Here is a 12983-nt window from a genome sequence, read left to right as displayed (position 1 = left end):
TATGGCTTTATGGTCAGAAAAGATGCTTTGTAATATTTTGATGCTTTGGATTCTGTTAAGGCTTGCTTTATGACCTAATATGTGGTCTATTCTGGAGAGTGTTCCATATGCATTGGAAAAGAAAGTATACTTGGCTGCTGTTGGGTGGAGTGTTCTATATATGTCTATGAGATCAAGTTGGTTGATTGTGGCATGTAGATCTTCTGTGTCCTTATTGAGCTTCTTTCTGGATGTTTTGTCCTTCACCGAAAGTGGTGTGTTGAAGTCTCCTACTATTATTGTGGAGCTGGCTATCTCTCTTTTCAATACCATTAGAGTTTGTTTTATGTATTTTGGAGCTTTGTCATTGATTGCATACATATTTATTATGGTTATGTCCTCCTGGTTTACTGATGTTTTAATCATTATATAGTGTCCTTCATTATCCTTTGTGGTGGCTTTTACTTTAAAGTCTGTTTTGTCAGAGATTAATATTGCCACTCCTGCTCTTTTTCAATTGTTGTTTGCTTGATACATGTTTTTCATCCTTTGAGTTTTAGTTTGTTTGTGCCTTCAAGTCTAAGGTGTGTCTCTTGTAGGCAGCATATAGATGGATGGTGTTTTTTCATCCATTTTGCCACTGTCTCTTTATTGGTGCATTTAGTCCATTTACATTCAGCATAATTATTGATAGGTATGAGTTTAGTACTGTCATTTTGATGTCTTTTTTGGGGGGGGTTGTTGACAGTTTCTTTGTTCCACTTAATTTTCTGTGCTGAGTCGTTTTTCTTTATGTATTTTCTTTTCATCTTTTTCATTGTTTTTGATTTTGTATTTGCTGAGTCTTTATGTTTTTCTTGTTTTTTATTTTGATGTGTAGGGTTGTTAGTTTCCTTTGTGGTTTCCTTAATATTTACCCCTATTTTTCTAAGTTTAAACCACTCTTTTATTTCTTTATATCGCCTTGACTTCCTCTCCATAGGAAAGATCTATGACTACATTTTTTAGTCCCTCTCTTTTTTGTTTTAATGTTGTCATCTTTTACATATTGACGTCTCTGTTTCTCTATTTTCAGCATTTTAGCTTTGATTTATTTTTGTGACTTCCCTATCTGGATTGATATCTGGTTGCTCTGTCCTGTGTTCTAGTCTTGGGTTGTTACCTGATGTTAATGATTTTCTAACCGGAGGACTCCCTTTAGTATTTCTTGTAATTTTGGTTTGGTTTTTGCGAATTCCCTAAACTTCTGTTTATCTGTAAATGCCCTTATTTTGCCATCATATTTGAGAGACATTTTTGCTGGATATGTAATTCTTGGCTGGCAGTTCTTTTTTCCTTCAAGGCTTTATATATGTCATCCCATTGCCTTCTTGCCTGCATGGTTTCTTCCGAATAGTCCGAGCTTAGTCTTACTGACTCTACTTTGTAGATGACTTTTCATTTATCCCTAACTGCTCTTAAAATTCTCTTTATCTTTGGTTTTGGCAAGTTTGATTATAATATGTCTTGGTGACTTTCTTTTGGGATCTACCTTATGTGGGGTTCGAAGAGCATCTTGGATAGATATCTTCTCATCTTTCACGATCTCAGGGAAGTGTTCTGCAAACATATCTTCAACAATTCTCTCTGTATTTTCTTTTATTCACTCCCCCACCCCCGTACCCCTGTTCTGGTACTCCGATTACTTGTAGGTTATTCCTCTTGATAGAGTCCCACATAATTCTTAGGATTTCTTCATTTTTAAAAATTCTTTTATCTGAGTTTTCCTCAAATAAGTTGGTGTCAGGTGCTTTGTCTTCAGTCTCACTAATTCTGACTTCCATTGCCTCAATTCTGCTCCTATGACTTTCTATTGAGTTGTCTAATTCTGAAATTTTACTGTTAATCTTCTGGATTTCTGTTTGCTCTCTCTCTGTGGATTCTTGCAGCCTGTTAAATTTGTCATTGTGCTCTTCTGTAGTCTTCTTAAGTTCATCTGTTGCTCTGTCTGTGTGTTCCTTGGCTGGTTCTGCATTTTGAATGATCTCCTTCCTGATCTTTTGAAGAGTTCTGTATGTTAGTCTTTTGTATTCTACCTCTGGTAATTCCAGGAAGTTCTTCCTCTGGAAGATTTCTTGATTCTTTGTTTTGGGAGCTTGCTGAAGCCATCATGGTCTGCCGCTTTATGTGATTTGATATTGACTGTTGTCTCCAAGCCATCAATAAGTTATTACATTTATTTATTTTATGTTTGCTTACTGCGTCCTAGCTTGTTGTTTTGTTTTGTTTTGTTTTGTTTTGTTTTGTTTTGTTTTGATATGCCCAAATAGGCTGCTCGTGTGAGCTAGTTTGATTATTGGCACCTTTGAAGCTCTAACATCCTGTCACCAGGAGGTTAGATCTGTTACTACGTATGTGAGCCCAGGAGTCCATTTACTTTTCTTGTATGGATTCAGCTCAGCTGTCCAGATAGTTGGTCACCAAGTGTGTGGCACAGGCTCTCACCTACAGTCCTAGATGGGCAGGGGTGATTGGTGTAGGCACAGGTATCTGGCTGTAGTATGGGTTCATGCACTAAGCAAGGCAGGGGCTGATGGCTGCTTCTGCGTGTCTGGGAGGAAAGCATGTCCCTGTTCCCTAGAGCACGTAGGTGTGTGGGTTTTGCAGCTGGACCATGAGCACCCAGTGTTGTTGGCTGTAAAGACTGGGAGGCACCACTTATTCTTGGACCCCTGTAGCAGGAGGTTAGGTGGCATGGGAGGAACCACCAGTCCTCAGGCCCCTGATGTGGGTAGGTGAGGACCCTGCTTAATGGACAGAGCGGTGTCAACTGTCACGAACCGGCCACTCCACCATATAGCTGATACTGTTGAAGTCAGGCTTTAGGTATATACCCTGTTGTACTGTGTTAATGAGGGCCTACGCTCTTGAAATGGGCCCACACAAGTCTCTGCAGGGGTGAAAGGCATTCAAAGTCCATGGACCCCTTATGCCTGTGCCTAGGCAGAGGAGCTCTGCCTGCCCTGAGTTCCTGGCTTAGGGGAACTGGCAGATTATTTTTTCTTGTTTGTTAATTTTTTCCCTCTCCAAGGCCAGGAGAATGGCTGAGGGCATGTGATGGGTCCTACTTCCAGCCCAGGGGAAACGGCAATCACTGAAGCCAGCCTGGGACCTGGTGCAGAGCAGGGAGGGAGCAGGTAAATGAGAGAGAGGTTCTTCCCAAACGGGGTGTTTTTTTAATCCACACAGCAGGTTAGAATATCTTTTGCTCATTGAACGCCCCTTTTCACTGGTTCTGGAGGCTTGAGTAGACTCTCCACCACTTAGTCTCTCCCGATATGGAAAACGCGTCCCAAACACCACTGCTTCCCTCACCACACATGCTAGCCTATCCATTCTGAAGGGTGTTGGCTTCTGCCAGGTCAGCTCTGGCAACTCCTCGCTGCTTCTGACAGTTTCTCCCTCCCCCTGCCACTCAGTCCAATTCTTCAGCTTTGCCTTTGATGTTCAGGGCTCCTAAACTGTCATAGATTATTGATTCACTTGCTTTTTCAGGTCTTTGTTGTAAGAGGGGCCACTGGAAGTGTCTGACTACTCCGCCATCTTGGCCCCACCTCCTGTTTTGTTTTGTTGTTGTTGTTTTGTGCAGGGAGCTGCGTTGAGACAGAGATTCATACAGAGCATTAGGGTTAATGAAGGTCCATGAACTCTTATTGCTGCAGACTCCAGAACAGCCTTCCTCCCTGCCCCTCCTGAGGCCTGATGGTTCAGCTCTTTCTGCGCTTCCATAAATCCTCTCTGTACTCCTCATTAATCTCGCTAATAAAATTTGGGTTAGTAGAGTAGATTTTTACTTCTGGCATACAAGCCTCCTTGGCACAGATAAGGTTCTGTAGGAATGAGAGCATGGGACGGCGGTCCAAGGGTAGGAGGTTCAAGTTTTAGGATTTTGGAAATAACAGAGTTAAGTGTGTTAATGTCTAAATCATAGTGGAGGTGAATCCCTCAAGTCCCTAAGGATGAGTTTATTCCATTCCGTTCCAGGAATTTATTGAGGATCTACTTTGTGCTAGGTGCTGAGGAGGCAAAGATAAATAAACAGCACCTGTTCTTCTGGAGCTCACAGTCTTGAGGGGGTTACAGACACGGAAACAAACATATTACAATATGGCATAATAAAAGCAGTAATGGAAGCAGGTACAGTCAGTGGCAAAGGAAGTGGTGGAAGGGAGTCTTGGAAAAGCAGACAAGGCAGGACTTTGAACCATGGCTTGGAGGCATCCAGCAGTGTGGCAGGGTCCTGGGAGGCTTCAGCAGTGGTGCTGAAATGGGTAAGAGGGCAAAATCTCCTATTCTTCAGGACAGATGGATTTGCTAAGGAATGGTGTTGGAACCACGCGGAAGATATGGTGAGGAGTGAAAAAAGAGCCAACCTCTGTTTTTCCCGGGGATCCTGGGACATGAGGAATTGGCCTTCAGAGCTAAGGGTGACAATAGGAACAAAAGTATCTAAGAGAGAAGTCCATGGGCAAGGGAGAGAGGGTAGGTGTCCTCATGGAAATGGGATGTGACAGGGGTTGCGGGTGGATTGTATTACTCGCAACTGAACATGCTTCCATAGGGCTCAGGGGATAATGGGGTGTTCATTTAATAAATATTTCCTCAGCACAGGCTATATTCCAGGCACCGTGCCAGGCGCATAGCCCCTGCCACACAGAGCTGACAGTCTAGTCGAGAAGACAGACAGATTTATCAAATAACCACACAAATAAATGTAAAAAATCACAACTTAGGAAGTGCTATGAAGGAGAGGCACAATGTGCTGTGTAGACAAATGAGATCCAAGAAGGCTCCCCTGAAGAAGTGATGACTAAGCTAAGATCCAAAGGTTAGCAGGAGATAACTGGTGAAGAGCAGAGGGAAGACGACTTTGGATTCAGATCGACATACTGATGAAGAGAAGGGGGTAGAGGCAAAGATAACAAGAGACAGAGTCAAAAGCTCCAGGGCCTTAGGGGAAACATTTTGAGAAGAGAGTGGCCACACTGTAACTGCCTTCATTACTCCTTATCACTGTTACAGGAAACCAGGGCTTTGAACCGGTTCATTCCAGTTTGACCCCCTGCTGAAAATTTCCATTTCCACCCCCAGATATACTGAATCAGAATCTACATTTTAACAATCTTGTTGAAATGTAGATGTATACATAAGAATCACACAGGGATCTTGTTAAAATATAGATGCATACATAAGAATCACTCGAGGATCTTATTAAAATGTAGATTCTGATACAGTATATCTGGGGTGGAAACAAAAACTCAGCAGGGGGTCAAACCAGAATGAAGCCCTGCAGGAAACACATTGAAATTCATCTTTGCTCCAGTGAACTGAGTTCCTTCCTTCACTCCTTAATTCATTCATCCATCCATCCGTCCACCCGTTCCATAGACATTTATCCAAGGCCCACAGTGAGCCAGGTACTGTGCTGCTGTTAGTTACCATTGAGTCGATTCCGACTCACAGTGTCCCCATGTGTGCAGAGTAGAACTGCTCCATAGGCTTTCTAAGGCTGAACCTTTCAGAAGCAGATTGCCAGTCCTTTCTTCCAAGGCACCTCTGAGTGGGTTCGAACCACCAACCTTTTGGCTAGTAGCTGAGCGCTTACTTGTTTGTGCCACCCAGGAACTCTGGTACTGTGCTAGAAGACACTAAGAGAAGGAGCAGAGAGAGACCCACTGGCCCAAGCAGTTTATAAATGGATAAAAATGCGATTCCTGGCATTTTTCATAAGCCAGTGGAAAGACCCAAATCTGAATTATGTTGCAACCTCCTGCTCACCAAGTGTGGGGAAAAGGGCAAAGAAGTGACTGTTAGGCTCATCAAAATACAAGGCCAATAAAAACTCTAAAAAGAAATCAAGAGTGTACCGGCACACTGCTCTCTCTATCCACAGTTGCCAAGGAAACAGGGAAGAAGGAGAAGGATGATAAACTGTTGAGTGGGCAGGAGCACTGCTGAGCTTTATTCAGGAGTTTCGCTGCTAACATCCTTCACTTCAGTGAAACACAGCCTGTACCTAATACAGATGTAAATCCGTAAGTGGGTGTGCCACGCAGGCATGTATTCGCAGATTTATTCAATCTATGCGATACAAGGGCTGTTCTCACGGAAGGCAGTGAAGAGCAGTCCCTGAAGGAGGAGGTTGCCGGGCCTGTGGCACTCAGGAATCTTCCTGCAGTGGCCACGCTGGGGGTGAGTCGTGCCCACCGCACTGGCTCTGCCCACACTGGGCATCTGGCCCCAGGGTGCTCCCTTGGGTTCTGGCCTCTGTGGGAGTCTTCTTGGCTTGACTGCTATTGTCATTCCTGATTCACGGCTCACACCTCCTTCCAGGGAAGCCTGAGAATTTCTTGAAGTGGAGGCCTCAGATGCACCAAGAGCAAACAGGTTTACCCTTTGAACTCACATGTTAACAGGACAAATTGCTTAGTTGCAGCTTTCCAACAGGTTAACAATTATTTCCAAGAGGTGGGATGCGAGATGGTATTTTTTCATTTTGCGTCTGTGCATTCTCTAAATGTCCTTCCACAATCATGGATTGCATATTTCCTTCAATAATCATGGATTGCATTGATAACAAGGAAAAATAAACGTATTTTTAGGATCGCTTGTAAGGATTACCTGTAAAGCGGTCCCTTCTCCACCGTAACTGAAAAACAGGCTCTGCTTTTTCTCCCCTGCCCCTCATTCCATCCCTGTCCCCACGCTGCGAGGCTGCCTCTCTGCTTCATCTGCCCTCTTTCCTCCCTCCACTTACTCCCCGGTCTCTGCAGCTGCTTCCTTTGCTGTCCTCTGTCCCCACCTCCTCCAAGGAAGCCAGGGGCATGGTCTTCCTGCCCTCCCAGTGAACAGCCCAAGAGAGAAGCCGGTGCTGAGAAGCCCCCTTATTGCATATGAGAAAAGCCTCACCAAAATAAATAAAAGCATATTCACATTTATCAAACGTCTCAGGGATGTGGCCCCTAGGGGACTTCAAAGAAGCCTTTGTGACCTTGCCTCCCAAGCCCACCCAGCGGCCCTGTGAGGTAGGTCAGCAGCTCCTACTCCCCTCCACGGGGGGGACCTGGAGGAATGTGGCGCAGGGATTGTGGAGTCAAGTCCGAAGTGTGGTCTCCGGCCAGTCCTTCCCTGTAAGACTCCTGCCCGCAGCGACGGGCAGAACTGTCCTTGTGACAGGCAGAGGAGTCGACGAGTCGGAACAAACGAGGCCGCGGGAGGCAGCCAAACCAAGCAGCGTGCCGTCGGGAGCTGGCTATTTCTGACTGCCCTCGTTAGATGTCCCTGTCCCAGGGAGATTTTATGATCACCAGGTCGTTTGACATTTTGCATTGTGACATCCGTAGGACACTACTGAAAAAAATTCTGGCCTTTCCGTATTTTTTGTTCCTGGCAAAAAAGGTGAAGCGCAGCTTTGAAAAAGCCTGTCATTGTAGCTTTCTTGATGTTACCGGTGCCAAGTGTTTCCACAGCATTACATTCGCAACTTTGGGCAGAGGATAGGCTGGAAGACTGTTTCAATGTTTTCCGTCAGTACAAGGTCATAGCGGCACAACTGGGGCCTGTGAAAAGAAGACAAAATATCCTTGTCAGTGAGATAACAAAAATACCATATTCTAGAAAAATACATTACATTGTATCCCTAAAAAAGAAATTATTTAGCCATTATTTCTAACGATATAGGAAAATGCTTATGATGTGAGCAAAACAACAACAAAAATCAGGATGAAAAATTTTATTTACCTCACAACTAAGTGAACTTCAGCTAAGTTAAAAAAATGGAAAATTAGAAAACGAAAAACAAAACTAAGAGTTCGCCTCCGAATAATGACACTATAGGTGATAATTTTCTGCTTCTTGACACTTTGTGTACTTTCAAGATTTTATAAAATGAACATGTATTCCTTTGATAATCAGGAAAAAAGTATTTAAAAAGTCAAGTCCCACGGTTTGAAGATGTAATGACTATTGTCTTGAAGAAAGTTATTATAATGGGTTAGGGTACCTGAACCGAGAAGAAAGAATCCATAAACATAAAGTATTAACCGCGAACATCACTCCCTATCTCTGTCCATAGATCAGGTGCCAGGACTGTGTGCTGCAGTGCCATTTGTCACCAAACATACATACCAACACAGCGCGGTATTTAAAAAAATCATTCTTTCCCTTCCTTCCTTCTTTCCTCCCTCCCTCCCTTCTTCCCCCCCAATCTCTCTCTTCCTACACACACACACACACACACACACACACACACACACACATACACAAACATATTGTTGTATATTTTTTTGGAACCATTTGAGAATACGCCTGCTCCTCACTTGTTAAGTCTCTTTTCGGACATTTCACGTTTACGACAATAGTAAAAAAACTATCCGACTAGTTTGCACATTAACAACGTCCGTCTGGCAGTAACAAACACCGAGGTGTGAGGCAAGAATAACACTGGCTGTGATGGTTAAGGTTAGGTGCCAACTTGGATGGGCCACGATTCTCAGTGGTTTGGCAGTTACATAATGATGTAACTTGGCAGTTATGCAATGATGTAGTCATCCTCCATTTTGTGATCTGACGTGGTCATCCTTCGTTTTTGCTTAATGCCCATTTTCGCGTACCATCCTGGTCTCTGGAACCGAACCACGTCAGTAAGTGAGAAGTGGGGGTAGTTGCTTACCACATCATACTTCAGTGTGTATTTCTTAAGAGCAAGGATATTCTCAGCATAATTATCAAATTTAAGAAATTGAACATTGATACAGTACTTTTATACTGTATCAATGGAAAAAATATACCAATTTTTCTGTACCTTTTTTATACTAGGAGCCCTGGTGGCACAGTGGTTAAGAGCTCGGCTGCTAACCAGAAGGTCAGCAGTTCAAATCCACCAGCCACTCCTTGGAAACCCTATGGGGCAGTTCTACTCTGTCCTGTAGGGTCACTATGAGTTGAATCAACTCGACAGCAATGGGTTTGGTTGGGTTTTTATACTAGTCTCTGTTTTATCAGTTTATCAAACTAAATGAGACTTTCTTTTCTATTTTTTGAAAATTTTCAAGGATTTTTCAACTTGCAAGCAGCGTAGGTGGTTAGGGTTATAATGCTAAGCATCTAACGACATTATTTTCTCGGCCTTCTGGGCCATTTCTCTTTTAGCATATACCAGTATAACTTTCTGGGATTACTCGACTATTGGTTTTTATCAAGCCTGTTTTGGGAAAGCCCTCTTCTTCCCTTCTCATGACTGATGGAATCCTGTTAAAACATCACACTAAACAGATTGGAAAAAACCCAACAACTCTTTGGAAAACAAGGGCATGTCGAGTCCTGCCGACTGCTCACCGCTCTGGATGGGCAAGCGACCTTAACTTCACTCGAAGAATCCTGAGCTTGTACTTCGGGCCTGTGACAGTTCCTGTAGAAAACACCAAAGAAATGGCTGCCACTGTATCCAGATCTTGATTAAATCTTGCAAGCAGACTCACTTGGTGATATTTCTGAAATGTTGCAGGTTGACTGGAAGGAAGAAACAATATTTAAAAGTAGCTATAGATTTGATAATGATAACAAACAGTTTTACAATCTGTAAATCACTGGCAAGCAGGTAGCCAGGGAACCTCTGGGTGGCACACATGGTTAGTGCTCTTGGCTGCTAACCAAAAGGTTGGAGGTTTGAGTCCACCCAGAGACACATTGAAAGAAAGGCCTGGCAATGTATTTCCAAAAAAAAAAAAAAAAAATCAGCCATTGGAAAGAAACTCTATGGAGCACAGTTCTACTCTGACACACATGGGGTTGCCATGAGTAGGAATCAACTCGACTGAAAGCAGGCAGGCACCTGACCCTTGCCTCCCCTAGCCGACTCTCATGGGCAAAGACCGCTGGATCCACAGGACTGCGTAAGTGAGCCTGCTGTCCCTGCCGATGATAGAATGCTATGGCATTAGGAGGTAGGCTGCTACTGACTGCTGTTGTATGCCAGTCTCTTGACACAGCTCCGATCTGCTGCGAAATTCTGCCAGGGTATTGTTATCCTCACTTTAAAGAGAAGGAGCCCTGCTGGTGCAGTGGTTAAGAGCTATGGCTGCTAATCAAAAGGTCGGCAGTTTGAATCCACCAGCTGCTCCTTGGAAACCCTATGGGGCAGTTCTACTCTGTCCTATAGGGTCGCTATGAGTCAGAATTGACTCGACAGCAACGGGTTTGGTTTTCTGTTTGTTTTTACAGGGAAGGAAACCAGCGCTCACAGAGATTAGCTCACTCAGACCACAGGGCTTATATACAGCAGCTCAAGGATTCCAACCCAGTTCTGGCTAAGTTCAAATTTTTGGCCTTTCCATGCAACCACATTGCTGTACACATATGCATGTTTTCTGTACACTGAACACAGATCAGGGATAAATGTACTTACTATCTTTTGAGCAAAACTAGATATTGAGAAGCTGTGCCTAGACAGATATTTTTTTCAGGCCTGCCTCTTTCATGCTGAACCTTCAAATAGCTAACTCCCAGGCTCCAGTGCTTTTTTCCAAGTGTGTGGAGATGTTTTCTACAGTTGGAAACCCAAATTGAGCCTAAGGTGTATCCACTGGGGAGGTGAGGTGACTCGTGTCTTTTTGGGTTGCTGGGGGAGTGAGCCGTGGGAGACTGAAGATCCTCCCTGGGTGCCAAACAGCAGGCTTGCTCTAGAAATGAATCCTTCGTTTGGGGTGAGGGTGGGTATGAGGAGGTTTCTGTCACCCCAGCCCCAATAGAATCCTGGGGAGTGCAGAAATACAACCAGTAAAATGAATCTGAAACATACCCAGATTTGGGTTTCTAAATACCCTTCTTCGAAAGGAACCCCAGCTCCCTGGAGAACCGCTGATCCCCAGGACTTAGGGCAGGAAAGGTGGAATTGATCCTAGGATCCAAAAGAAAAGAAAGGGGAGAAGGTACGCATTTCAGGGGCATGCGCTGAGAGCCCTGGGGCACAGCCCCTGAGTGGCTCCCAGGTCCCTGCAGTGCAGGCGCTGTAGCTGCAGGGCGGCACAGGGTGCCAATGGTGAGGACTGGGAGCAGGGGGCTTGGGCCAGGCGGAGGGAGCTAGGGATGCAGCCCCTCCTGGTGACCTTCCCTGCGAAGCCGTGGCCCGCAAACCAGGGGCACACCTGCTCTACGGGCAAGGGGTTAGGCAGTTGCTTCCTGCACTTCCAAGCACCCTGATGGGGCGCGGATGGCCAACAGCCAGGAGAAACATAGGGAAATGCAAAACGATGAAGTTACAAAACCAAATACTCACAATTGTTAAAACCAAAAAAGAAAAAAAACCCAAACCCTTTGCAGTTGAGTCCATTCCGACTCATAGCGACCCTATAGGACAGAGAACTGCCCCATAGGGTTTCCAAGGAGTGGCTGGTGGATTTGAACTGCTGACCTTTTGGTTTGCAGCCAAGCTCTTAGCCACAGTGGCACCAGGGCTGCCAGAGTTGTTAGAGACGGTACAAATATGTGCATGAGTGTAAGAAATGTGACCGTGACCACAGCACTCAAGTAGTGTGCCCGGCCAGCACTTGCCCAAGTGTCTCACTGCGGGGTTTCAGGTAACCTAGACGGAGATGGGAGAACATCAGGGCTCAGACCAAAACAATAACCCGTGTCCGTGGACTGGCTCCAGACCCGCACAGACCCTATAGGACAGGGTAGGACTGCCCCATAGAGTTTCCAAGGCTGTGATCTCTACAGAAGCAGACGGCCACATCTTTCTCCCTGCGGCGTGGCTGGTGGGTTCCAACTGACCTTTCCTTTAGCAGCCGAGCACTTAACCACTGTGCCACCAGGGCTCCTTACCAAAACAATAATGAGCCATAAAAGGAAAAAGAAAATAAAACAAAGTCCACCTCTGAGTACTCCTGTTCTAAAAAAAAAACAAAAACAAAAAACCCGTTGCCGTTGAGTTGCGCCTTAAGACAGAGTAGAACGGCCCCAAAGAGTTTCCAAGGAGTACCTGGTGGATTCCAACTGCTGACCTTTTTGGTTAGCAGCCGAGCTCTTAACCACTGCACCACCAAGGCTCCACTCGTGTTCTAGGAAGGGGAAAATCATTAATATGTGGCCACAGCAGCTTGACTTCCTACAAAGTCTTCCAGAATAAGAGCAGGATATCATCCTGATGCTGCAGTTTCAAATAGAGAACTGTGTGATGAGGTTCACACATTCAGCCTGAAGCCTCCTGGTCGGCTGTCTGAGTTAACAGTCAATCAAAACTACCGGAGCAAAACCTCTCAGACAAGTGTTTTTTAGAAAATGCATGACAATGAAATGAAATCAGTAACAGAAGTAAATTTGGGAAGTTCACAAACACGGGAATTAAACAGCACAATCCTAAACGCTCAGGGCGTCAAAAAAGAACTCACAAGAGAAATTAGAAAATTCTCTGAGATTAATGAAAAGGAGAAAATCAACATACCAAACTTTATGGAATGCAGATAAAGCAGTACTTAGAGGGAAATCCATAGCTGTAAATGCCGATGTGCAAAAAGAAAGATCTCAAATCAAGAACCTAATCTTCCACCTTAAGAAGAAGGAAAAGAAGAGCAAACTCACGCACAGCAAGCAGAAGAAAGGAAATAGTAAAGACTAGAGTGGAAATAAGGAGCCCTGGTGATACAGTGGTTAAAGTGCTCGGCAGCTAATGGAAAGGTCCAGGGTTCAAATTCGCCAGCCGCTCCCCAGGCGAAAAGACCCTGCGATCTGCTCCCTTAAAGATTACAGCCTAGGAAACCCTATGGGGCTGTTCTACTCTGTCCTGTAGGGCTGCTATGAGTCAGAATTGAGTCAAGGGCAATTAGTGCCTGGAGTAGGAAGAGGGAGGAATGGGGAATTACTAGTAATGGATATGGGGTTTCTTTTTGGGAGGCGATAAAAATGTTCTGGAATTAGATAGTGGTAATGATTGTGCGAAAGGAGCCCTGGTAGCACAGTAGTTAAGC

At 44.7% G+C, this 12983-nt stretch overlaps 1 protein-coding gene across 1 annotated transcript in view; it reads right to left on the bottom strand.

Moving 5' to 3' along the window:
- Window positions 1-7333: 7333 nt before the first annotated feature.
- LIPH (lipase H) overlaps window positions 7334-12983 on the bottom strand; it is a 36866-nt gene continuing 31216 nt past the window's right edge. The window contains exons 9-10 of the mRNA XM_004382258.3: window positions 9355-9528; window positions 7334-7577 (exon numbers count right to left, since the gene is read on the bottom strand). Coding sequence (XP_004382315.1) covers window positions 7490-7577; window positions 9355-9528 — 262 coding nt within the window. The 3' untranslated portion in view covers window positions 7334-7489. The remainder of the gene's footprint in view (window positions 7578-9354; window positions 9529-12983) is intronic.

The sequence above is a fragment of the Trichechus manatus genome, unplaced genomic scaffold, assembly GCF_000243295.1.
Source record: "Trichechus manatus latirostris isolate Lorelei unplaced genomic scaffold, TriManLat1.0 scaffold00092, whole genome shotgun sequence".
Classification (NCBI taxonomy): Eukaryota; Metazoa; Chordata; class Mammalia; order Sirenia; family Trichechidae; genus Trichechus; species Trichechus manatus.
The sequence above is the reverse complement of the archived record's forward strand: the minus strand, read 5'-3'. Positions and strand labels throughout refer to the sequence as shown.